The sequence below is a fragment of the Macrobrachium rosenbergii genome, chromosome 15 (assembly GCF_040412425.1).
Source record: "Macrobrachium rosenbergii isolate ZJJX-2024 chromosome 15, ASM4041242v1, whole genome shotgun sequence".
NCBI lineage: Eukaryota > Metazoa > Arthropoda > Malacostraca > Decapoda > Palaemonidae > Macrobrachium > Macrobrachium rosenbergii.
This window is the reverse complement of record NC_089755.1, coordinates 45882621-45909795: the sequence shown is the minus strand read 5'-3', so window position 1 is coordinate 45909795 and position 27175 is coordinate 45882621. Positions and strand designations below refer to the sequence as shown.

The following is a 27175-nucleotide window of genomic DNA, read 5'->3' as shown; positions in this document are numbered from 1 at the left end:
TCCCATTTTCTCCCATTCCCCTTTGTCCCTGTCGGGCTGCGCTCCTTGGATCCTGTTTAGCCTTGTGTGTTTTTGTTTCTTTTTTCTTTTTTTTCTAGGAGTGTGCTTGTTTTTGTTGCTGCTGTTGCTTTCGTGCGGATATTCACCATGTCTCATTTTCATATGGATCGTCATCACGTCTCTTTTTTTTTTTGCATTGTCATCATGTCTCATTTTCATATGGATCGTCATCATGTCTCATTTTCATTAGGATCGTCATCATGTCTCATTTTCATTAGGATCGTCATCATGTCTCATTTCCACTGGCATTGTCATCATGTCTCATTTTCATATGGATCGTCATCATGTCTCATTTTCATATGGATCGTCATCATGTCTCATTTTCATATGGACCGTCATCATGTCTCATTCTCATAAGGATCGTCATCATGTCTCACTTTCCTACGGATCGTCATCATGTCAAATTTTCATAAGGATTGCCATCATGTCTCATTTTCATATGAATCGTCATCATGTCTCATTTTCACAAGGATCGCCATCAAGTCTCATTTTCATATGGATCGTCATCATGTCTCATTTTCATAAGGATCGTCATCATGTCTCACTTTCATATGGATCATCATCATGTCTCATTTTCATGTGGATCGTCATCATGTCTCATTTTCATATGGATCGTCATCATGTCTCACTTTCATATGGATCATCATCATGTCTCATTTTCATAAGGATCGTAATCATGTCTCATTTTCATAAGGATCGTCATCATGTCTCACTTTCATATGGATCGTCATCATGTCTCATTTCCACTGGCATTGTCATCATGTCTCATTTTCATAAGGATCGTCATCATGTCTCACTTTCATATGGATCGTCATCATGTCTCATTTTCATATGGATCGTCATCATGCCTCACTCTCATATGGATCGTCATCATGTCTCATTTTCATATGGATCGTCATGTCTCATTTTCATATGGATCGTCATCATGTCTCATTTTCATACGGATCGTCATCATATCTCACTTTCATATGGATCGTCATCATGTCTCACTTTCATATGGATCGTCAATGTCTCACTTTCATATGGATCGTCATCATGTCTCATTTTCATATGGATCGTCATCATGTCTCATTTCCATAAGGATTGTCATCATGTCTCACTTTCATATGGATAGTCATCATGTCTCATTTTCATAAGGATCGTCATCATGTCTCATTTTCATATGGATCGTCATCATGTCTCACTTTCATAAGGATCGTCATCGTGTCTCATTTTCATAAGGATTGTCATCATGTCTCATTTTCATATGGATCGTCATCATGTTTCATTTTCATATGGATCGTCATCATGTCTTATTTTCATAAGGATCATCATCATGTCTCACTTTCATATGGATCGTCATCATGTCTCATTTTCATATGGATCGTCATCATGTCTCATCTTCATAAGGATCGTCATCATGTCTCACTTTCATATGGATCGTCATCATGTATCATTTTCATAAGGATCGTCATCATGTCTCATTTTCATAAGGATCGTCATCATGTCTCACTTTCATATGGATCGTCATCATGTCTCATTTTCATATGGATCGTCATCATGTCTCATTTTCATAAGGATCGGCATCATGTCTCACTTTCATATGGATCGTCATCATGTCTCATTTTCATAAGGATCGTCATCATGTCTCACTTTCATATGGATCCTCATCATGTCTCATTTTCATAAGGATCATCATCATGTCTCACTTTCATATGGATCGTCATCATGTCTCATTTTCATAAGGATCGTCATCATGTCTCACTTTCATATGGATCGTCATCATGTCTCATTTCCACTGGCATTGTCATCATGTCTCATTTTCATATGGATCATCATCATGTCTCACTTTTATATGGATCGTCATCATGTCTCATTTTCATAAGGATCGTCATCATGTCTCACTTTCATATGGATCGTCATCATGTCTCATTTTCATAAGGATCATCATCATTCTCATTTTCATATGGATCGTCATCATGTCTCATTTTCATATGGATCGTCATCATGTCTCATTTTCATAAGGATCGTCATCATGTCTCACTTTCATATGGATCGTCATCATGTCTCATTTTCATAAGGATCGTCATCTTGTCTCATTTTCATATGGATCGTCATCATGTTTCATTTTCATATGGATCGTTATGTCTCATTTTCATAAGGATCGTCATCATGTCTCACTTTCGTAAGGATCGTCATCATGTCTCATTTTCATAAGGATCGTCATCATGTCCCATTTTCATAAGGATCATCATCATGTCTCACTTTCATATGGATCGTCATCATGTCTCACTTTCATATGGATCGTCATCATGTCTCACTTTCATATGGATCGTCATCATGTCTCACTTTCATATGGATCGTCATCATGTCTCACTTTCATATGGATCGTCATCATGTCTCACTTTCATATGGATCGTCATCATGTCTCATTTTCATATGGATCGTCATGTCTCATTTTCATATGGATTGTCATCATGTCTCATGACTCTCATTATTATCATCATCATCATCACACCAGCGTCTTAATCTTCATCTCATCATCATAATTATCAGCATCATATTCCTCATTATGATCGCCATAACTGTCATCATTATCAAGTTGATCACCTTCCCTCAAAATTATCATCATATTCTTTAAGAACATGGCAATGGCTACTAACGCTTTCGCCTTCATCAGTAACACAGCGATTCTTATCATAATCACCACCATCAACATATTCTTCCCCGTTGGGAGTAGTGCCGTCAGTGCATCTCATGTAGTGCACTGTAGGCATTACTCAAAGTTCTTTGCAGCGTCCCTTCGGCCCCTACCTGCAACCCCTTTCATTCCTTTTACGGTACCTCCGTTCATATTATCTTACTTTCCACCCTCTCCTAACAATGGTTTCATAGTGCAACTGCGAGGTTGTCCTCCTGTCACGCCTTCAGAACCTTTATACTGTCAATTTCTGGTTCAGCGCTGAATGATCTTATAGGTCCCAGCGCTTGTCCTTTGGCCTAAATTCTACTTTCTGTTTTATTTTATCGACATATTCTGTATTATCACTACTTAACGGCCTTATCATCATAACCATCATCATTACCTTCACTCACTAGCGGATCTAGAAAAATTTCATGGGGTGCGGCTCCAATTTTCATATCATACACACACACACACACACACACATATATATATATATATATATATATATATATATATATATATATATATATATATATATATATATATATCTATAGTTAATTTTTTATTTTTTCCATTTTTATACTTCTCATTTATGTTATTATTATCTAAATCTTCAATATAATTATTTTGTCATTATTTTACATGGGGGGCACGTGCCCAGGTGGCCCCCGACCCCTGGATCCGCTAGTGCCTTCATTTATCTCACTTAGTGTTGTCGATTTCCTTATTTTATTCGCCCTCATTTTCATCTCAAGAGTAACTCTAATAATAATCATCTATTAATAATGATAACAGAAAAGAATCATTGTCAGCAAAAATAGCATAATTCTTTATTCACTTGATTTAATTGTTCTCTACTCGTTGATTCCGTAATTTCACATTTTATCACGACTTCCTTTCCCATTGGTCAATTTGGCATAGCAAGTTTGAAATATTCTTCGTGTTTCTAAAGCATGATCGTCATTATATATAGAATTTTATGTAAACCAATACATATATATATATATATATATACATATATATATATATATATATATATATATATATATATATATATATATATATATATATATATATATATATATATATATATATATATATATATATATATATATATATATATTATATTAAAATGTAGTAAACTCCATTCAACCAGCGTCTTCATAATACAGCCTACGCCTTTTATATATCAGTTATTATTATTATTATTATTATTATTATTATTATTATTATTATTATTATCACTCAGAAGATGAACCCCATTCATATGGAACAAGTCCACCAAAGGGGACACTGACGTGAAATTCAATCTTCCAAAGTATATGGTGTTCATTAGAAAGAAGTAACAGAAGGTAATGAGAAATGCAAAAAGAAGAGATCACTTATTAAAAAAGAAAAAAATATTGACAAATTAATAAATAAATGATAAACGTGGTCATGTGCTGTATGTAACGGCATTTATTCAACCAACCTCCGATTTCCTATACATCAGCTGGGCGATAAGGCCAGTCACATCCTTATGAATTATTCATCAAATAAGTCAACTGGGCGAACCGAGACTCCTCCTTCCTCCCCACCTCCTCCCCCGCCTCCTCCCACGCTTCCTCGTTCGTAGGAACACATTACCATCTCTAATCCGAATCTCCTTCAGGAGGAAGCAGAAGGGCGAACAGGTCACAGTAGGATACTGCTACTTCTTCCGTGTCGACAGAGAGAGAGAGAGAGAGAGAGAGAGAGAGAGAGAGAGAGAGAGAGAGAGAGAGAGAATATTCAAAGATTGAGAAGCCGTCTCTTGTCTTCCCATTTTCGGAGTGGGCGCGAAAAATTCTGAAGGCTTGATTTTTTTTGTGTGTAAAACGAAAGAATTGGATTAGTTTGCGGTCGAGTGCCCTCTGATGAGCCTCGAATGGGCGTGGGGTTTGCGTGTAGGAGGAAGGTAGAAGGAGATATGGGCGGATAATGACACTAGCTTGTTTGTTAAAGCGATGACACTTTGTATGGCTGGCGAAAAATTGTACGGAATTTTATTGAATCAAATGATATAAATTAATGGCTTGTATTCAAATGATATAAATTAATGGCTTGTATTAAAGCCAAATCTTAAATGCATGTTTATATATATCCACAGAGACACAAGATAAAATGCACATACATACACTCAACTAATATGCATATGTGTGTATGTATACACACACATATACATATATATATATATATATATATATATATATATATATATATATATATATATATTAGAGAGTGTGTGTATGTGCATTTTATCTTGTGTCTCTCTGTGATATATATATAAACATGCATTTAAGACTTGTGAGATAAACGCTTTAATACAAGCCATTAATTTATAACATTTGGTTCAGTAAAATTCCTTATAACTTTGTCGCCAGCCATACAAAGTGTCATCGCTCTAACAAACAAGCAAGTGTCATTATCCGCCCATGTCTTCTTCTTCCTTCCTCCTACACGCACACCCCACGCCCAATGGACACCCATCAGAGGGCACTCGACCGCAAACTAATCCAATCGCTTTGTTTTACACAAAAAAAAAAAATCCTTCCGAGTTTTTCACGCCCACCCCGAAAATGGGAAGGCAAGAGGCGGCTTCTCAATCTTTGAATATTCTCTCTCTCTCTCTCTCTCTCTCTCTCTCTCTCTCTGTCGACACGGAAGAAGTAGCAGTATCCTATTGTGACCTGACCGCCCTTCTGCTTCCTCCTGAAGGAGATTCGGATTAGAGATGGTAATGTGTTCCTACGAACGAGGTAGCGTAGGGGAGGCGGGGGGGAGGAGGTGGGGAGGAAGGAGGAGTCTTGGCTCACCTCCCTGTTTACTTATTTGATGAATACATATATATATATATATATATATATATATATATATATATATATATATATATATATATATATATATATATATATATATATATATATATTATATAATATAATGTATATAAAATATAATGCACACATACATTTATATATTTGTGTATATATATATATATATATATATATATATATATATATATATATATATATATATATATATATATAAATATATATATATATATATATATATATAAAGAATGGGGATTGAGGATTATGAAGAAAGATGTCATACAAGTTTGGTTTAACATACGGTCTTCACAATCACTTCATTATGTATCCATGACTTTTTAATATGATGAATATGAAGGAAGCTAGAAGAATTAGAACTACGACAACAGTGAGTGACTTAATTTCAATAAGAAATAAACCAACGATATTACAAGACGCAGAACATTCAATGATTTATACTCTTATTCAATCAAAAACAAATTAACAATAAGTAGTACTGACACATTGTCTCCCAAGCGAGAAAAACTAAAAGAATGCAATCCCAGGCGCTCCTCTGGGTAATATTCTTGGTCCATTACTATTTATATCATTTTAACACGATATGTGGCTTTGATTTAAAAACAAGCTCATTCCTTATGCAGATACTATTCTCTTTGCACTGATTCCATCTACCGTGTATAGATCTGTGGTTACTGCTGTTGACAATACAAAAAGACTCCTATGGAAACGTATGAGTGTAACAAATTGCAAGGCAAACTTCACAGATTCGAGTGCATATATCTCAAAAATGTCAGGAGAGAGAGAGAGAGAGAGAGAGAGAGAGAGAGAGAGAGAGAGAGAGAGAGAGAGAGAGAGAGAGTTAGCAAGGATGCATAGCGTTTTAAATTGGAGTGCAGCCTTTCTGGAACATACCAGCTACAGAATACGTCAGGTACGACTGACAGAAACACGAGACAGACGGAAGGTAGATTAAGCAGACATGACAGCTTTCATATACGAAAGGACAGCTGGAGACCAAATTTAAAGGAAATGTTACCACCGAGTCTTTCATTTCGAACAAACGTCGCCGTCTGTCAGTTACAAAAGTTCAGCCCCGCTGATGTAAGGCCATTAAATGTCACCGAGCCCTGCGTCTGTAACTTAGCTTTACTGAACTTTTAGTAGACATTTGTCCTTGAAGTCATTTAAGTGCTGAAAGGCTTGGAACCGTTGCTTTTAGGGTCTCACCCTATAGCATTTCCGATCCCACAAGATTCCTGAGGGTTGTCGCTATTTTCAGTATTAGTCACGGTAGTTTATTTGTCATCGGAGCCTGGCAAACCTAACCCAACCCAACCCATCAACGAATTCTGACCAGAACCGAAGTTTTGAAGACGTCTGGTAAGCAAAAAGTAACCCAATCCATCCGCAAGTATGATCAGACCGAATGTTGCTAAACTTTATTGATGATGGAAGACTGGGAAGCTATATTTGGCCTAATCTAATCCATACACCAGAACCGAACAGACGCTCATTGTTGCCAAACTTTACTAATTGATTGACAATTGATGGAACGACTGTTGAGTCTGCACTTTAACTTTTCATCTTCTTCCTGTCTTAAATCTCGTTAGTTCTTATTCACACTGTTTCCTCTTGTCTTGACTCCCGTCTTTCCGTTGATACGATTTCCTGTTCTCCGTCTTCAGGGCGACGTCCTTGGGCTTTCGTCATGGAGTCCGGCGCAGGGTAATTGGATCATAATTGCTTATCAAAGATCTAAACAGCAGGAAGCCTCATGCATCCCAACTGATTCTAAGAATAGAAACAGATCAGGATGAAACCCTATTGATGGATCTCTCTCTCTCTCTCTCTGACGATGGCAACTTTTGCTTTCGTTCCTTGTTTTTCTCTTTTCTTGTAGTTTGCATTTTGTAACTCTTTCTTGTGGATAATGTCCTGTTTTTCTGCCTCGTACGAACTCATTTCCATATTTTTCATATTGCTGATATTCCTCTTCATGCTAGAGTAGCATTTCATTCTTTCTTTTTAGGTTACGGTTGTCATGAGTCCATTATTTTTTTCAAATCGCTTTCTTTAGTAGTTTTCACGTCCATCTTTTGGGAATTCCTATGGGCAAAGCCTAACGAGGAGCCTCTCAACCAGAAACGCTATACGTATCATTCATAAAACATTTTATATTCATAAAGGGAGAAGGTTGGCCAAGGCACCAGCCGCCCGTTGAGATACTACCACCAGAGGAATTAAGGTCCCTTCTAAGTCTGGCCAGTAGAATCCGTTGTTAGGTCCCTCTCAGGTCACGGACTTTTCTTATGACTATACACCAACACAGAGGAGTCTGCCATATTCATTACGCATCTTTTACTGTTGACGTAGAATTGACAATACTGGACACTCTACACTTCTTACCCTTTTCGATCTGTCCTTTTCTATTGTGTAGACAAGTATCACTAGCCTTGTGGGCATTTCTTCTAGGAGAAAGCCACTCCCAAAATAAACCACTGTTCTTCAGTCTTGGACGGTGCCATAGCCTTTGTACCGTTACCTTCCACTATCTTGGATTGGAGTTCCCTTGTTTGAGGGTACGCTCAAGTACACTCCTCTGTCAGTTCTCTCTCCCTATTGTTTTTCAAAAGGGGTGCAGGGCAAGCTTAGTAGAAGGGCCAAGGATTCTTGGTGGTTTAGTAATTACGAGTAGCCTCTTCGAATTCTCTTTAGCCATCTCTCTCTCCCTAGTTTGTTTAACCTAAGGAGACAGTCCTTACTTCTGTCTACTAGGAAGCTCACGGAATATAAAGACTTATTATAATGCCAATATATGGTTAACAACCAATCAATTAACCTGGACGACCTGTCCCATATCTGCCTAAGCAAACGCTATTGTGAAGTACATGATGACAAGTTTTGATGGTTTTGTGTCAATGAATGTCTCAAAGGACAACTGACAGGAAAAAAAAAAACAATACCATTGCCTGGAATTGCTGCTCTTTGGCAAATCGTTCTAGTTATAATTTGAATATGAGAAATGAAGTGAAAAATTCAGCTCATCTTAGTAATAAATCTTACATGTATCTAATGTAACACATCTACTTAAAATATCCTACAGAAATACAACGGGCGACAACAGCAAATATATTTTGGAACTAATTTGTCACTTACATTCTTCAGATGTCAAATTATATCGCTGATTGCTGTTTGACGTTCTGTTGATTAATTTCTCCTTCCTTCACTAATGAGCAGACAGTGAAAGCTTGCTATATGCAAGTTCAAAAATAAACAAATTTTCTTTTGAGACAATTCTAAAATTTTGACAACACTGCAACCTCTTGAATAAAATCTAATGACCAAGAAATAAATTTTACATGTGAAAATTCTAACTAATCTTTTGGGCGGGCCCTAGAAGAGTTCTTTTAACTCACTGGTCTGGTAAAACTACTCTTTAAAAAAAATTAAAAAATACAAGATTTTGGTTCGTTCCATAAGGATGAACGTACTTTATTATATGTAATAATCATACTAAATATGAGTCTCCAAAGGTCTTTCATTTGCATAATTTTAATTATATGAAACGATCTTTCTCAGATGTTGACAGCGGGCGCCTGGGTTCTCCTGGGGGCGGGGCTCACCATTGTTCAAGCTTCGTACCTGCATTCTAATCCAGTAAGTATTAAAAGTGTGTAATAATGTGTGTGTTTGTCAGTCGATCTAAATATCTATCTGTACATACGCAAAAATTATATATGTAAATTAATATCTATACATATTATGTACAAACACACACACACATATATATATATATATCAATTAATATCTATATATACATATTCAAACACACACACACACGCAGATATATATATATATATATATATATATATATATATATATATATATATATATATTGTGTATGTGCGTTTGCGTGTGTATTCATGGGCATTACATATAAATATATATATAAATTAATATCTATATATATACATATTCAAACACACACATATATATATATATATATATATATATATATATATATATATATATATATATATATATATATATTGTGTATGTGTTTTGCATGTGTATTTATGGGCATTACACACACACACACACACACACACATATATATATATATATATATATATATATATATATATATATATATATATATATATATATATATATATATATATATTATTTAATATGCTATATATATACATGTATAGGTGTGGCAGTAACTGTTACACATCTACGCAGCCACACACAGAGTGAACGCAATCTCACGAACGTCTCTTTCTTTGCCTTTCCTTCCGAATCAGGAACTCACCGATGCCTTCATCAGGGAAATGCTGGACAGAATGGGAAGCGATCTAGCTGATCCTGGAAGGGGTGATTACCTTGACATTCTCCCTCAAAGGTAAGGAATAGAACCAGGCTTTGGAATTCTACCTTTGCTTTTGTTTTCTCTTCGGTCGCGTGCGCTTCGCTGTTCTGAGAAGCGTCTCAGTGCCGTTTGTTTTACTTCTTTCTTCATTTTACTTTACTTGTTTGAGTAAGGCCGTTCATTTTCCCCCCCGTAGGCCTTTTCACGAAAGCCTCGAGAACCTTTTGTGATTCGTTTTAGGGATTTCATAGGTGAATACGTTACGCCGGAAGACGGCCTTTTATAGAATAGAGTAGAAGCAGCAATCTGGGCCGTAAACCAAGCGCTGGGACCTATGAGGCCATTCAGCGCTGAAAGGAAAACAGAGGGCAAGAGGCCTGAAAGGTGTAACAGGAGGAAAACCTCGCAGTTTGCACTATGAAACAATTGCTGGAACAGGGTGGAAATTAAGATGGAAGAGAGAGAAAATGAACGGAGGTACAGTAAAAGGAATGAAAGGGGTTGCGGCTGGGGGCGGGGCCGAAGGACGCTGCAAAGAACCTTAAGGAATGCCTACAGTGCATCGCGCGTGGGTGCATCGATGGCACTATCACCACCCTACGGGGGACGGCCTTTTATCCTAATGCCGATATTATGCTAATGCATCCTCCTCCTCCTACTCCTCCTCCTCCTACTCCTCCTCCTCCCCCTCCTCCTCCTAGCTCTGTGTCAGTGAAATCGCTCCCTCATTTTGCGATTATGCTAATGAAGGGCATTCACGGATACCCGGTTTTTAGATCAAGGTTAATTCAGCTTATGAGATTCCAACCTCAATTCGAGATTATGGTGATGGTGCTGTTCGATTAACGGGTGGCCTTGTACCAACGCCACCTCTCGCTCCTTGAACAGAACGCGGGGGATTACGCTCACACGCCTCAGACGAGGTATGTCATTGGCAGTTCTGAGGTCGTGTCGACGAGGGGATCTGAAGAGATTCAATTAACCTGTTCCATTTACTTCCTTCTTTCCATCCTTCCTTCCTTCCTTGCTTCCGGGGTATTAGTTTGATCAACATTTATCGCTGGGGCCGTCGGGTGGTTGGCATAGCTGATTTGGGATCAAGGTTCGTGACATTTTCTAGCTTAAAGTTTGGGATTCACTCTCCCGTTGATTTTGGGGTGGGGAGTGGTTAAAAGCATAAGGCTAACTTTAACTTTAAATGAAATAAGAACTACTGAGCTACAGGCTGCAACTTGGTATGTTTGATAATTGGAGGGTGGATGATCAGCATACAAATTTGCAGCCCTCTAGCCTCAGTAGTTATTAAGATCTGAGGGCGGACAGAAAAAGTGTGGGAGGAGGCTTGCAACGTCGTCCCTTATATCAAATACATTAGATTAAATGTTGCGTGCTCTTTGAGGCTTGCCCCTTCCAAGGAGGAACGCTTTTTGATTGCCTCAGCACTTTACAAAAACGTTAAAGAGAAAGAATGTTTGTCTAGCAGTATTCACAGAGAAATATCTCACTCGTGCAGTCAACTTGTACCTTGGAATACTCCGATATCAAAGATCGAGAAAAAAGGCCTTGTCGAGGTAATTAACTTCCCCACGTAGGTGAAACCTTTATGAGCTACTCATAAGGTACTGTGTGTTTGTGCCTGTTTGTGTGTACGGAATACTTCCAGAGGAAGAGGAAGAAGAAGAAGAAGAAGAAAAACTACCGATAAATGCGAGAAGTCTTCTGGCAAACACAGTTCCTCCATGATCGACAGTCCATTGTCGTCGCATATTTACTTAGTTATTAACCAGATCCAACTGCTCATCTCGACAAATCGAGGTTCCAGTTAAATGTGTTTATTTCACATGTATGCACGCATATATATATATATATATATATATATATATATATATATATATATATATATGTATGTAAATACATTTACATACATTCATATATATACACATATATATATATGTAATATATATAAAATGGATGTGCATGCATGTATGTATGTATGCACTGATATATATGTATGTATATATAATCAGATTAATATATGCACAATCCACAACAGTCAACTAACAACTGAGTACAAATGCGCTGCTTGGGCTCAGAGAGGCATCACTGGATTTTAAGGAACGTGCCCGTATTGTCCCTTCCTCTTAATCGAGAACAGGTATTATCAATCAGCTTGAACTCAACTTGAGAGAGAGAGAGAGAGAGAGAGAGAGAGAGAGAGAGTACGAAGATAAAATGTCTCACCTTTGTCGTTGGCCAATCGCTCCAAATTTTGTCATACGTACTTTTTGAGCATTGCTAATAGCAATTATTTTTTATCTTGCTGTGTTGCGAATCACGTAGCTAAAACAATCAAAGAGAAGTGGTATATTGTGACAAAAAAACATGAGTACCGAAGATACGTAAATAAAACATGCTCAGCAAATTACGGGTTATTTTAATCCTGGCTCCCCGAATGACCCGATTTATTTCAATTCGAATAATCGCTTCGAGCCAGCGCGTCCAATATGTCAACACCGGGGTCGTGTGAAATGACAATAAACATTACGTCACGGGAGAGAGAGAGAGAGAGAGAGAGAGAGAGAGAGAGAGAGAGAGGAATTTCGAATCATCAGCGTAATTCGCGGGTCTCGCGGCTTCGATTAAATGCGGCGCAAGCGATTTTGATTCTTAGACAATCGCGTCATCCGGTTAACATTTCTTCCTCCTGGCGACGGCTCGCAATCTTTCCAGTTCTATTTCTGGTTTAAACACGGATCCCCGCTTCCAGGAAGCCGTTTCTCCAAATTCTGGGCCATCTATATCTCAGATTTGTCTGGGGACGTGGGGTGAATGGTGGGGCGGGGGGGTTGCGGGTGAATATTATGTGGTCGTGGGCGGGATTCTACGAACGCGTATCCCTTGGGGTTCGAGTGTGAATTATTTAAGGAATCTTCCTTTTCCTTCGTCTTCTTCAAGAAACATTCATGGAAATGGCATCTGGGCCTTCCAGGGATTATGAATAGGTAAAGTGCGTGACTGAAGATTATTAATATATATATATATACAGTATGTATATATATATATATATATATATATATATATATATATATATATATATATATATATATAAATATAATCAGTGCTTCTTCCGTAATGTTTTATCTGATACTGAATTTAGATTCCCAGTGGTTTACATATCACGTATAAATGTTTGTAGCCCCTACAAAACATATTTAACAATACATATATAATATTGTGTGTAAATTCAATATAGCTATATATATATATGTGTGTGTGTTTGTATGTATGTATGTATATACGCTGTCACTATCACTGCTGGATCAGGGATGAACTTCTAGTGAAGGAGTTATTATTATTAATTTCCAAGGACTCCTAGCAGGAACGCTGCAAGGTATCTTATCTCATAAGTACCGCCTACAGTGTGCTGAGCAAGGCGAGCTGACAGCAGTACAGCTTTTACCAATATCGACATGGCAAGAAAAAAAAGGAGAGAGAGAGAGAGAGAGAGAGAGAGAGAGAGAGAGAGAGAGAGAGAGATTGAATTAGCTGTCAAATAAAAGAGGACAAGCATTTGAAAGTGACGATTAGATTACCCTGAAGTATCACTATAAAACCTCCTTTTAATAAATTCTCAGCAACGAAATAAACGTACTGACTTCATATCGCTCTGAAGAGCATATTAATTAACTCAAAACCACCGACACACGAAGTAAATTCACTTTATGTGACATGTCTCAATCAAACGCAGGGCTTTCATACAGGCGACTAAGGGAAAAATGATCGTACTTCCAACATATGTAACCGTTCTAAGCTGTTTCCGGAGCCAGCCGCACGACGTGTTCCAAGAAAACCAACGAGCTCACTGAAGCCTCGGTCTAAGCGATTGTACGGGTTCCACGAGCAACAGCTTTAGAGAAGACGTTAATTATGTTATTCAGAATTTCAGTCCTCTCTGGATGGACGCTTCATACAAGCGTCTTCCAGGTATGAAGTGGTTCGCTGGAACGACGATTTTGTTACAATATTAGCAAGAGCTCTCGCTCCTTTTGGACGCTTCTAGAAGCGCTTCGTTTAGATGTGGTGGTTACGAGGAATTATGATATAAACGGATATACAACATAAATGTGCGGAGATTTCAAAAGCAGCGATAAAAACGGAATGGCGAGTCTTTCTTAGGTTCACTTACTTCTCCAAGACATTTTTGAGTCTTGAATTTAGAGAACCGAGACTTTCAAAACAAGTAAAAACTGCCTATCCTATACGGTTGCCAGAAGCACGATTATGGCTAACTTTAACCTTAAAAAAAATAAAAACTAGTGAGGCTACAGGGCTGCAATTAGGTATGTTTGATGATTGGAGGGTGGATGATCAACATACCAATTTGCAACCCTCTAGCCTCAGTAGTTTTTAAGATCTGAAGGCGGGCAGAAAAAGTGCGGACAGAATAAATTGCGGTCGGACAGACAATAGTTTTCTTTTAGAGAAAATTAAATTGAAACGTTTTAGTGACAACACTAAAACGTTTCAAAGGGTCCAAGGAAATCAAAGTTTGAAGTTGAATAAAAGATGAAGGTCTGATTGACCAGTAAAGAGATTGCCAGTACAGTGGAAAGACTCGCTGGTTACTTTCAGTGGGAGAGAAGTAGGAAGTAAACCCCTTTAGAAGCTGGAGTTTCCACTTTGAGGAAATGAAATAAAATCTAAAAATTGAATTTCCCTTATTAGGTTTAATCTGAACGAAAGCTTGTGCTGCAAAAGGCCACTGCAATTTAACGACAGCAAAAACATTTTATTATTTTTCTATACGGAAAAAGTTTGAAAGTGGCTGCAAGTAGCGAAAGTTGAGAATAAATTCGAACGCGTAAAGTAATTGTAAGCAGGATGTTAGAGCAACAAAATTTATCACTGATAAACTGAGAATTTATTGAAAAATTGTGCATTCAATTAATAATCAATTAATTAAATGGTTAATTAAAACCATCATTTTTCATTTACATATCCGCGATCAAAATTATCAATACAGTTTCTACAGAGGCGAAAAATAGCAAAAAAGCGAACATGAATGAGCTGTATGCTACGTCTTACTTAACCATCGCTGCAAAAATGAGAGAGAGAGAGAGAGAGAGAGAGAGAGAGAGAGAGATTCCCTTACACAAAGGTTCTTCGAAACACGACGTAAGTCCGTCGCTAGACATGATCATGAGGTATACGTAAAGCGCTTGCTTTGTGCAAGGACTGATCAAGTTGCCTCATTCACAGAACCGTCAACCATCTATCTACCTGTCTGTCAATATGGTTAGCGAAGCTCCCTTCCTCCTCCTTATCTCGTTGTGTCTGAGCGCCTGTCCGTCGTTCTTGCGTAATCAGATCTTTTCCTCCGATTTCTTTCTTTCTGTAATCAGAATTCCCTTCTTCTCTTTCTTTATCACCCACTCTCTCTCTTAGGTAAGCACCACCCTCTCAGGTCACAGTCTCAAGCATTGGGGTAGGACATTTCACATAGTGTAGTCTGCCGCTAGACTCAATAAATGCAACCAAGTGGAAAATTTTTCCAAGTTTGCCATTGTGTTTTGGTTACAGCTTTCCTTTGTTGTTTGCTGTAGCCCTCCTCCTGACGTGATTAGACGACAGCAAAGGACAATGGGCTTTCTGGAAAGCTCCAGACAATGTATCCTACTGCTAAGGAGCCACCGGCCTCTCCACACACACAAGGGAGAGCTTTCCTTTTAATGGAGAAAAGAATATCCTAGGTTGTGTATTTCTATAGAGAACCTGGACGAGCAGAAGAAAGGGTCTTGCGTCGAGTATCTAAACTTATCTAAAGTTATTTACGATGGTGAAAACACAGAATTCTTCCTCTAAAGATATTTTGGAAGGGAAGAACAACGCAGTTGTGTGGTGTTTACCGTGACCGATTCTGGATCGGGAGAACAACGGGAATTTGTGCTATTTCTCACGAACTGTTGTTTGCTCAAGGGAGGAATCATCTGGGATTTGTTACAAATTAGGAACGAAACATTCTGTATATTTTTCTTAACTTGAATCTTTTCCTGTGATTTACCAGTTATATAGAGCTTGTGCCATCTTGATAACTATATATGTAAATATATACATATACATATATATGTATATATATAATATATATATATATACACACACGTATATATATAGTATGTATATATTACATACATACGTACGTATATGTGTGAATAAAACCCTGAAACATTAAAAAAAATTCCTGAAAGCTATTCACATTCTTTTCTTTAATCTTTCATTTGACGCAAAACCCATTCACTGAAATTTGCAAAAAGAAAAAAAAAATAAATAAAATAAAAAATAAAATAAAATCCTCGAAAATATCTAACAATACTTTCTTAATTATTCTGTTCTTCTCTTTGGCACTGCAGTCAGAACATACCCCTCGAAGGAATGGCTCCCAGGGCCATGGAGAAGATGCCCGCGCCTCCTATGGCCCTAGATTATGATGCCCTGGCCTTAAGCCCCTCTATCAGGGATCAAGAATACCTCTCTCACTCCTCCCTTCTCAGCACCATGAACAACAATTACGGTAAGAGTTTAATATTGTTATTTTGTCAATAGCATAAGGAGCTTATGTGCTGTAAAGATCGCAACATAAAACAACTTGCATATATATATATATATATATATATATATATATATATATATATATATATATATATATATATATACACTGTATATTACATATTATATATATGTATTGTATATTATATCTCTCTCTCTCTCTCTCTCTCTTCTCTTTTATATATATATATATATATATATATATATATATATATATATATATATATATATATATATATATATATATATATATATATATATACACATATATATATATATATATATATATATATATATATATATATATATATATATATATATATTTCTACAGAGTCAGTGGCATTTTCTTGCAACTACTATCTTCTTATCTAGACTCTCAATCAGTCTATACTTCTTTTTCTCTACTAGGTAAGCTTCTTAGGAATAAGGAGAAAATTCATTCAGGATTCTTTCCATTTAATCTTTTTCTTTTTTCAGTCGATTCGGACCGTTTTCGTCGCCTCTCAAAGGCAACTTCGACTATCAAAAAAAGAATGAATCCAGAACGAATTTTCCTTATTCCTAAGAAGCTTCCAATGAAAAAAGAAGTATAATATTGGAGAGTCTAGATAAGAAGATGGTAGCTGCAGAAAATGCCATTGACTTCAAAAAGGAATTGTATGAGAGAAAATATGCCTAAGTAATATATATATATATTTATATATATATATATATATATATATATATATATATATATATATATATATAAATATGTGTATATATGTATATATATATATATATATATAATATTTATGTATGCAATAACTTTATAACTTTCTATACTCCCATCTGATCTAATATTATCTTACATGGACATTTCATCTTCAAAAAAAATTGTCATATAAACTACCAGCCCCTTTGGCTTCTTACACAGAAGTGGCTGCATCCTTTGACTTCATACTCATAAGCATAAGCAGCGTTTGCATATATGCATGCACGCTTGCGACACAGGAATGCATAACACGGGCTGGATCCAAACTGAATGTTTATTCAGCCGGTTTTGACAAACGTGAAAGGTTGGTTTTGAAGGGCAATTTGAAATTCGATGCAGATGCACACACACACAGAGAGAGAGAGAGAGAGAGAGAGAGAGAGAGAGAGAGAGAGAGAGAGAGAGAGAGGAGGTGGGTGTTTAAGTTAAAGTTGTCAACCTGAATGAAAATCCTTATGCTTTAACAAAGAGATTTCGATCTCATCGATGCCGATTCTTCCATAAAAGAATGAATGAAATAACAAATGTATTCTTCATTCATATCCCTTGTCCGAACGCGTGCGCGCGCATACAAATGCCAACCCGCAAGCACGGGCACACACTCCCGCATGTAAATAGAATTCGGTTCACCTTTCCGAAAACCTGTCTTCCGCAAGAGTAATCCGATTTTTGAAGCGACGTCGGATCTCTCTCTTCTCTCTTTCCGGTATGGGGAAAAGGATTTATATCTCGGGACGCAGCAGCCCTATCATCCCAATTCCCTTCGCTATGGCGGAATGCTCGCTTTTTCGTCTTCTTCTTCTTTTTCTTTTTCTTTGTGTGCCAAGTCTTCCGCCTTGGGCTCACCGCTTCGCGTCTTCCAGATCATTCCGTTAATGATACTGGATACTTCATCATTCTAAATCAAAATATAGTTAGCTGAACGGACTTCTCTCTCTCTCTCTCTCTCTCTCTCTCTCTCTCTCTCTCTCTCTCTCTCTCTCTCTCTCTCTCTCTTTCGTTTCTCTGAAATCCGAAGAGACTTAGAACTGAAAGAGTATTTTACTCTATGATGCAAATTTAGTTCTTCATAATGACCTTTGGAGTACAGTGAAAATGGCACATAAGTACCACATTACATTATTATTATTATTATTATTATTATTATTATTATTATTATTATTATTATTATTATTATTATTATTATTATTATTATTATCATTATTCAGCATGAGTCCACACTCTTGTACATCAAGCTGAAAAGACTATGAACCGATTGTGCAAGATTCGAGAGACTCGAATCCCATTTTAAATAACAAAGTAAAGCCCCAAAAATCAGTGAAGGACAGATTTGCACACATAATGAGCACTAGTCTCTTATCTGTCAGTTATTCCATCACACATTTATTTTTCTTGTCTGTTATTTACTATATCTTCTATTCCTCCTTCTCCTCTTGGCTGTCCTTCTCCCCCATTGCACTCGTAGTCACTATCTACCAGATAGTTCATCTTTCACTTATTCATCGTGTTTCTAGTTTGCCTTTCTTCTAGTCATGTTCTTTTCCTTATTTTTCTTTTATTTCACTTCGCCATAGCATTCTAATCACTTCATCTTTGATCTATTTGTCCTGTATGTCATTTCCCATTGCGTTAATCATTTACTGATTGTCCTGATTATTATATTATTCATTCTTTCTTTCCAGTGATTCCATCTTGTTTTCATTCGCACCCGGTTGCATTTTCCCGAGATGTAACCGAGGACCGAGACCTTTCCCTGAAAAAAGCGGGGCGCCATAACTTAAAAACTAACCATAGAATTTTCTTGGAAATAATCTCATTATGTTTTCCACACCCAATTTCCTCTATCATGTCTAACCCAACCTAACCTAACCTAACCTAGGGGCATGGAAAAACAACCTGGGCTGGAGCAACCTCACCTAACCTAACCTAGGAGCATGTCAAAATAACCGGGGCTGGTGCAATACTAGCATACATCTTAGGAATTTGCTGCCCGGTTAAGCTTGTTACTTAAATCGCCTTCCCCAACTATGATTTTATCTTCTTCTTCTTCTCTTCCAATGGCCAGACGGAAAGCCTTCCAAACAGCGTCCAAAGCCTGGAAGTGAGACTGTGAAGACCAACACCGACGTCCTCCCAGCCTACTGCAACCCCCCCAACCCCTGCCCCATCGGCTACACAGGTAAGTTCCTGCTCTCATCACATTTACTGGAATGCAAAACGTACCCGTGAGGTACGGGGATAAGTGGAATGATGCAATGTATCATTTTGTACTTGATATGTCATAATGATGAAGGATGTCTTAACAAAGTGAAAGTGTATATGTATATATATATATATATATATATATATATATATATATATATATATATATATATATATATGCATGTATAACTGAATCACTGAAAATATGGAATGTGATGAATATATAGGTAATGATAAATCCATGAAGGAAAGGGAACACTGCAAAGGAAAGGACGACAGAAGGCCTCGCAGCACTCCAGTTTTCCCTTTCCTTCGTGGATTTTATCTTTATATATATATGTATGTATATATATATGTATATATATATATATATATATATATATATATATATATATATATATATATATATATATATATTTAACATAAATTTTATCTTCTGCTATTACATCACTGTGACATTTTTATATACAAAACCACTGAGCTACAAATCTCGTTTGACAACCACCTCTCTCTGTCTCGAAGATATTACTGAAGGGGGAATCATAATTGACAAGTGGTTTGTCACTGTGGATTCGATCCATCTTCAGCAACTACCACAATGACTTCACTGACGAGTTAACTCTTATATATATATATATATATATATATATATATATATATATATATATATATATATATATATATATATATATATATATAAACACAGACATGAACGATATGAAATCACGGGAAAGGTTATTTACAACTAAGCGAGAGGGCAAAACAAGTAATTTTTTGCTGTGAGGAATTTATGGTGATGCTCCTCTTCCCTCATTAATCTTTCTGGCTTAAGAAATAAGAGTTCTGATCGTTACAGGACACCTGTTATTCCTCTGATCACTCCTTGATGTACGTTGTTGCTATCTGACCTGATAATCTGATGCTGTCTCAACATATATGTAGAACACGATGCAAAGAAATGTCCACTTCGTTCACCTTGATGAATTTCACACGCTCTTTAACTGAATGCGTCCAGAATGGAGTGTTCTAAAGGGGTTTTTATTTATTAAATTCCTGGAACTTCAGGGAGACAATATTTAATTCTTATCCATCCAGTCATTCTCCCGCTATTCCACCTCACTTTCGTGAATTTGCTAAAATAAAATAAGTGCTTTTATTCATTGTTTTACTTGATGGAAAGTGTGTCTTGATATTAGAAGACAACTTAAAATTCCCACGTATAACCTTTATTCTCTTAAAGAGAGGGTACATGGCTCCTAGGATTCTCAGTAAGTCCTTTGGGATTGGGATGCCAATCACATCTTCTTCATCTTTCGCAGCAACCCACTCCAGTCGAATGATTGTCAAGTTCACGATTAACTGCTCAAACATGTGAGTTTTCTTGCTGGTGGAACGAGCATCCTATAAATTCCAACGGATTCCATTGTACTTATGTCACTCAATCAGCCACTCAGTCAATTCCGGCAGCACTCCAGAGGATGCACAGGTCTCCGATAAATTCTCACAACAACTGTCTGTCCTGTGCCAGTTCTCTCAGGTCAACTCAAATTTCCTGTTCTTCTTCTCTCTTCATTGTTATCCTCCATGTTTTTCTAAGCTTAACCTTTCCCTATCTTCCATCGTCAGTCCATTCAGGCACTTCCTGTCCTAGTTTTCCATCTGTCGTGCAAGTATGACCCATTTACTATCCATTTCATGGACCGCGAGCCATCGCTTTTCTCAAATATCTTTCAAATTAATTATTTGATCGAAATGGCACTTTGACAATGTACAAGACACTCTGCTAATTGGCAATATAGTGCGTTGTCAAATGGTTTTAGTTGCTGCTGCTATTCTGACTTACTGGTGCTGCCAAGCACGCCAAACTATCCCCCATCCCGTCCCTCCTCCCCTTCCCTCCTCATCCCTCCTCAACCGACTTTCCTGGCCTCCCCATCTCCGCCCCCACTTTCCTGCCTATGGGGATAGCGGACGTTTGATTCTGTAGACGAGTCCTGATGACTAATGCGACTTTGCCTTTAAAAGTCAAGAGTAAACGCCTTAACTAACACCATTTCACAACGCACTATATTACCAAAGATTAGCGGGAGATGTCTTGTACACTGTGTCAAAGTACCACTTCGATGAAATAATTAGTTTGAAAGATATTTGAGAAAAACGATGACTCGCGGTTCATGAAATGGATAGTAATTCCATCTACAGTCTCAGATATTGACCACTGGGTTCCGCCCCAGTTACGTTTATCACTTTTGGTTACTCTATTCCACAACATAATTCCTAATATCCTTCTCGGGACTAGTTGCAGTTGCCCCTTCTTAATTATGTTCATTAACATCACAACACTGTAAATGATGTCTGTCGCAAAGTTATTGTTGTGTTTTACCGATCTCATTTTACAAGAACAAAATTGTTTCTCACACATTTCATGAAACACGTTTCATACGACTGACCGATATTTTACCAATGTATTGATAATCATTGTGTAGTAAAGAAATTAGCTTCCAATTCTTTGGTTCCTTTATGATTTTACTTTTGACTTTTCGTTAGTCTACTTTCATTCAGGACTAATCTCACTACCTAAGTAAATTCGGTATTATGACTGAAAAACTGGATTTGTAACGGAAGCTCCACTCAACCCTGGAACCTTATCTCTGCATCCGCATCACGATCGTTTTGACAGCAAAACATGCCATTACCATTATCCTTCCTCATTCCTAAATAATCTTTTGCAATGACAGGTTCATTCTAGCAGGCAGTTATGTGTCAATATCATTTAAAGGGTCATCAACTACTTGAAAATGCCACAAAGTTCGATACCAATCTGTCATCAGTGTATCTACTTGCTGACGACGTGTCTACATTCCTCTTAGGGTCCGAGTCTACCATTCCATCTTCTCGTGGATGTAATTCTGTCGTTTCATTTTCTTTTGTACATTTTCGTTCCTCCAGAATCAATGCTCATCTGTCTCTGCGGTTCCATCATAATGTTTATTATCTGGCTGTGCGAAACATTGGATTTGAACATTATCTTCGCTGATACTCTTGTTGTTTTCTCTCACTCTTGTGTAACTAATCCTGGAAAGCTCTCAAAAGGTACAAACAGTTCCTGTCACATACTCCGTTTCACAGTTTCTTGGAATAGGTTCAATGACACTTTTGAAGGAATGTTAGTAGCCTCAAATTGCCCTTAGGTGCACTGTTACCACTGTGTGTACCCGGAAGGGACCGCAGTTCTATCTGTTGTGTCTGATATTTTCCCACTCTTTCTTTTGGACTCAGGATATTTGTCGGAGCAGCATCATCCATTTCATGAGTTCAGTCACTGACTGAAAGAAATCTTTGCACTAAACTTTTCACTTGTTATTTTCACTGCAAAGGAATCTTTCACGCCAAGAGACCACACATTTCCTTTATAGAGTCCTCAAAAAAATTCTGAAATACGTCGCTAAGTACGAATTTAACGATACAGTAATCCTGTCTCTCAAGCACTGTACCACACTTATGTCTTTCAGCTCAACTTGCAGCTATCTATCTCTCTATCTAGTAATAAAATCCGAGTGGATCTTTCTTGTTTGTCCGCCCCGGGTGGGGCGGGGTAGGTAGGGGATCGGGAGGGTAGGGGAGACATGACACATCCACCCTCCTCCAGCAAACCTGTTTGTCCGTCCAGGGTGGAGGCGGGGTTGGTAGGGGGTCGGGAGGATAGGGGAGGCATAACACATCCACCCTCCTCCTACAAACCTGTTTGTCCGCCCATGGTAGGTAGGGGAGACATGGTGGGCAGCGCCGGGTTCCACCACAGCATAGCGCACGCCATCAAACTCATTATATAATACTTTACCAACGTCATCTTGTGTAGGTTTATTTAGTCAGAAAGAATAACCCTCAGAGTTCCAGATTCAGTATATTTTCACATATTATTTGGTCACGACACGACTCATAAGACTTCAATAACAGCCATTCAAATGATGGTTGAAAAGCGCCGATAAAACCAAGCCACTCGTTAGGTCTTTCCTCTCTTCTTGACCCCCAATATCTGATTCAAACATTTCTTTAGATGACAACCTACATCAATACGTGCTTGCCCTTAACCAGACCATCTTCTCCCTGGGATCTATAGCCTTTTAACTGTCTAATTGCTGGGCTAACATCATCTAAAGTCATAGCTTACGTTTCTGTATGTGCGGCCCTTTAAGATTGTAGAATCTCATCAGCAACGCACCTTTTTTATTTTTATATTCTGCAAATTTTAAATTGTAAATTTTTGGACAGAGTTCCAGAGCAAAATTTAATAATATTTAAACGCGACAAGATGTTAAACAGCTTTGCATGATATCCATCGTAACTGTTAAATGCAGCTCTAAAAAGTGACAAGTCTATTCCACATGCGAACTCAGTCAATACAGGTAGTCGGTTATTGAGCAAAATGTAATAATAATAATATATAATCGCTTCAAGATGTTAAATAGCTTTTCGTTATATCCATGGTAATGGTTAAAAACAGCTCCGAAAAATGACAAGTCTATTCCACATGCGGACGCAGTCAATACAAGTAATCGATTATTGAGCAAAATGTAATAATATATAATCGCTTCAAGAAGTTAAATAGCTTTTCATTATATCCACCGTAATTGTTAAATACAGCTCCGAAAAATGACAAGTCTGTTCCACACGCGAACTCAATCAACACAAGTAATCGATTATTGTCATCATCGTTTAAACATCAAAGTAAAGAGAGAGAGACCCACCAAAGTTGATGGCAACCGTTACCGTTTCAGTTCATATGATCAATTTAATACGATCATTACCAAAACCAATACAGAACCAAGCGCCACGACCGCCCACCATCAGCTCATCACGAAACGAACTGGGTTATGGGCCTAGCGACACCTCCCAAAGAGTTTTGTGGGTCACGGCCCGACCGTAATAGACCAGGGAGCGTCAAACCGAAAAGGGCGTCGGAGCTTAACGGACCTATCTGTTACAGCCGGGGATTTTCCCGTGCTCCCGTTACCGGACCCAATTTAGGGGAAGCCTTCGGTGCAGGACGCACGAGATGAATTCTCTTTTTTTTTTTTTATTCGCGTCGTGCTTCTTGCTATTTGTTCTTTTGTTCTCGACATGTAAAGCTTTTTCTGGTTATATTTGCTGAATGAATGTTGTTAACTGATACACACGCACATACACACATTATTTATATATATATATATATATATATATATATATATATATATTATGTAATTAAAAACACAAACGTAATATTCATCTCACGCACATACATACATGTACACACATCATATATTATATATATATATATATATATATATATATATATATATATATATATATATATATATATATATATATATATATATATCTCAGGAAGCATAGGAAAGGCGTCGTACTCAGGTACATTTATTTTTGCCAACGTTTAACGATTCATAATCGCATCCTCAAGGCTATAAATAAAGATACAAACGAACTTAAAACCAAGCACTGCATAATCCATTAAAATTACGCAATATTTAATCAAATTTAATGAACATCAGCATGTAGAAAGCTTGAAAATAATTTATGAACAACTTAAAACAGGAAATTATACTAAACATTAAAAATATGTACAAAATATCTATAAGATTCTAAAAACAGTAAAAATATTTAAAACATTTAAAACACTAAAAATTTTAAGGCTATTCTGTACCTTATCCTCATAAAAGGACAGGCAGTGACTGAGTTTCGTAAAAACAAACAACGCACCTTAGGCAATAAACAACTGTACAGAGGAGGATTGCATATTTAAAGACGGAACTATCTTTTTATCATAATGGACTCCAAGATTGTTAGGTCGTTTTCATTATGTACTTGACCTATAATTGCAAAGTCCTTATCTTCAATGTATGCTTTGCATGACCTAGAATGGTTCCTAATATTTGACTGTTCAGGATTTGATAATCTACTGCCCGTTCTAAAACTTACGCCCCTGTGAATCTATTCTCACCTTGAGTAGCCTCTTCGTACAACCCCATAAGTCCCGTGATCACATCTCGGGCACGTATATTATAAATAACATTAGATTTTAGAAGAGGACTAAGGCGGTCTTTCATTCTGAACAGGGATCCGATCGTTAATGGATTTTTGGAACTATTTTAAGGTTTAGGGCCGGGAATTCTTTTGAATTATCGTCAGGAACTTTTTTCCTGAAAAGGTCATCATGTAAAAAGGAAGCTGGCAAACATTTTCAATTTTGGTGCTGTCGAAACTGATGGTACCTCCATGAACCTAGCATTTAGCATTTTTCCTTAGCATTTTAAACAATAGTTTGTCTGGAAAGCAGTTATTTTTAAGATACTGGGAAAGAAAGTTAATTTCCTCATTAAAGTAAACCAATTAGAGGTATGGGAGAAGGCCCTGTGGAGGAGAGTTGAGATAGTGTTGAGTTTAAAACTATAAAAACAAGAACTATAAAAATTGATACCTAACCCAGTAAAGTCTTTTTTAAAACCAGCAGCTTCCTGTTCATTCCAGGAAATGAACAAGGCTTCTACACTGGGGTTTTGTAGAAAAGACTTTTACTGGGTTAGGTATCAATTTTTATAGTTCTTGTTTTTATAGTTTTAAACTCAACACTATCTCAACTCTCCTCCACAGGGCCTCTCCCATACCTCAATTGGTTTACTTTTTAATGAGGAAATTAACTTTCTTTCCCAGTATCTTAAAAATAACTGCTTTCCAGACAAACTATTGTTTAAAATGCTAAGGAAAATGCTAAATGCTAGGTTCATGGAGGTACCATCAGTTTCTGACAGCACCAAAATTGAAAATGTTTGCCAGCTTCCTTTACATGATGACCTTTTCAGAAAAAGTTCCTGACGATAATTCAAAAGAATTCCCGGCCCTAAACCTTAAAATAGTTCCAAAAATCCATTAACGATCGGATCCCTGTTCAGAATGAAAGACCGCCTTAGTCCTCTTCTAAAATCTAATGTTATTTATAATATACGTGCCCGAGATGTGATCACGGACTTATGTGGGTTGTACGAAGAGGCTACCAAGGTGAGAATAGATTCCTCACAGGGGCGTAAGTTTTAGAACGGGCAGTAGATTATCAAATCCCGAACAGTCAAATATTAGGAACCATTCTAGGTCATGCAAAGCATACATTGAAGATAAGGACTTTGCAATTATAGGTCAAGTACATAATGAAAACGACCTAACAATCTGGAGTCCATTATGATAAAAAGATAGTTCCGTCTTTAAATATGCAATCCTCCTCTGTACAGTTGTTTATTGCCTAAGGTGCGTTGTTTGTTTTTACGAAACTCTCAGTCACTGCCTGTCCTTTGCGAGGATAAGGTACAGAATAGCCTTAAAATTTTTTAGTGTTTTAAAATGTTTTAAATATTTTTACTGTTTTTAGAATCTTATAGATATTTTGTACATATTTTTAATGTTTAGTATAATTTCCTGTTTTAAGTTGTTCATAATTATTTTCAAGCTTTCTACATGCTGATGTTCATTAAATTTGATTAAATATTGTGTAATTTAATGGATTATGCAGTGCTTGGTTTTAAGTTCGTTTGTATCTTTATTTATAGCCTTGAGGATGCGATTATGAATCGTAAACGTTGGCAAAATAAATGTACCTGAGTACGACGCCTTTCCCTATGCTTCCC

At 37.1% G+C, this 27175-nt stretch overlaps 2 protein-coding genes across 2 annotated transcripts in view; one reads left to right on the top strand and one right to left on the bottom strand.

Annotated features, from left to right (window-relative positions):
* LOC136846636 (ADAM 17-like protease) overlaps positions 1–27175 on the bottom strand; it is a 93942-nt gene that overhangs the window by 45480 nt on the left and 21287 nt on the right. The window lies entirely within an intron of this gene.
* 7B2 (Secretogranin_V domain-containing protein 7B2) overlaps positions 1–27175 on the top strand; it is a 47933-nt gene that overhangs the window by 10214 nt on the left and 10544 nt on the right. Inside the window, exons 2-5 of the mRNA XM_067117553.1 lie at positions 9154–9231; positions 9882–9979; positions 16354–16514; positions 19366–19479. Coding sequence (XP_066973654.1) covers positions 9154–9231; positions 9882–9979; positions 16354–16514; positions 19366–19479 — 451 coding nt within the window. The remainder of the gene's footprint in view (positions 1–9153; positions 9232–9881; positions 9980–16353; positions 16515–19365; positions 19480–27175) is intronic.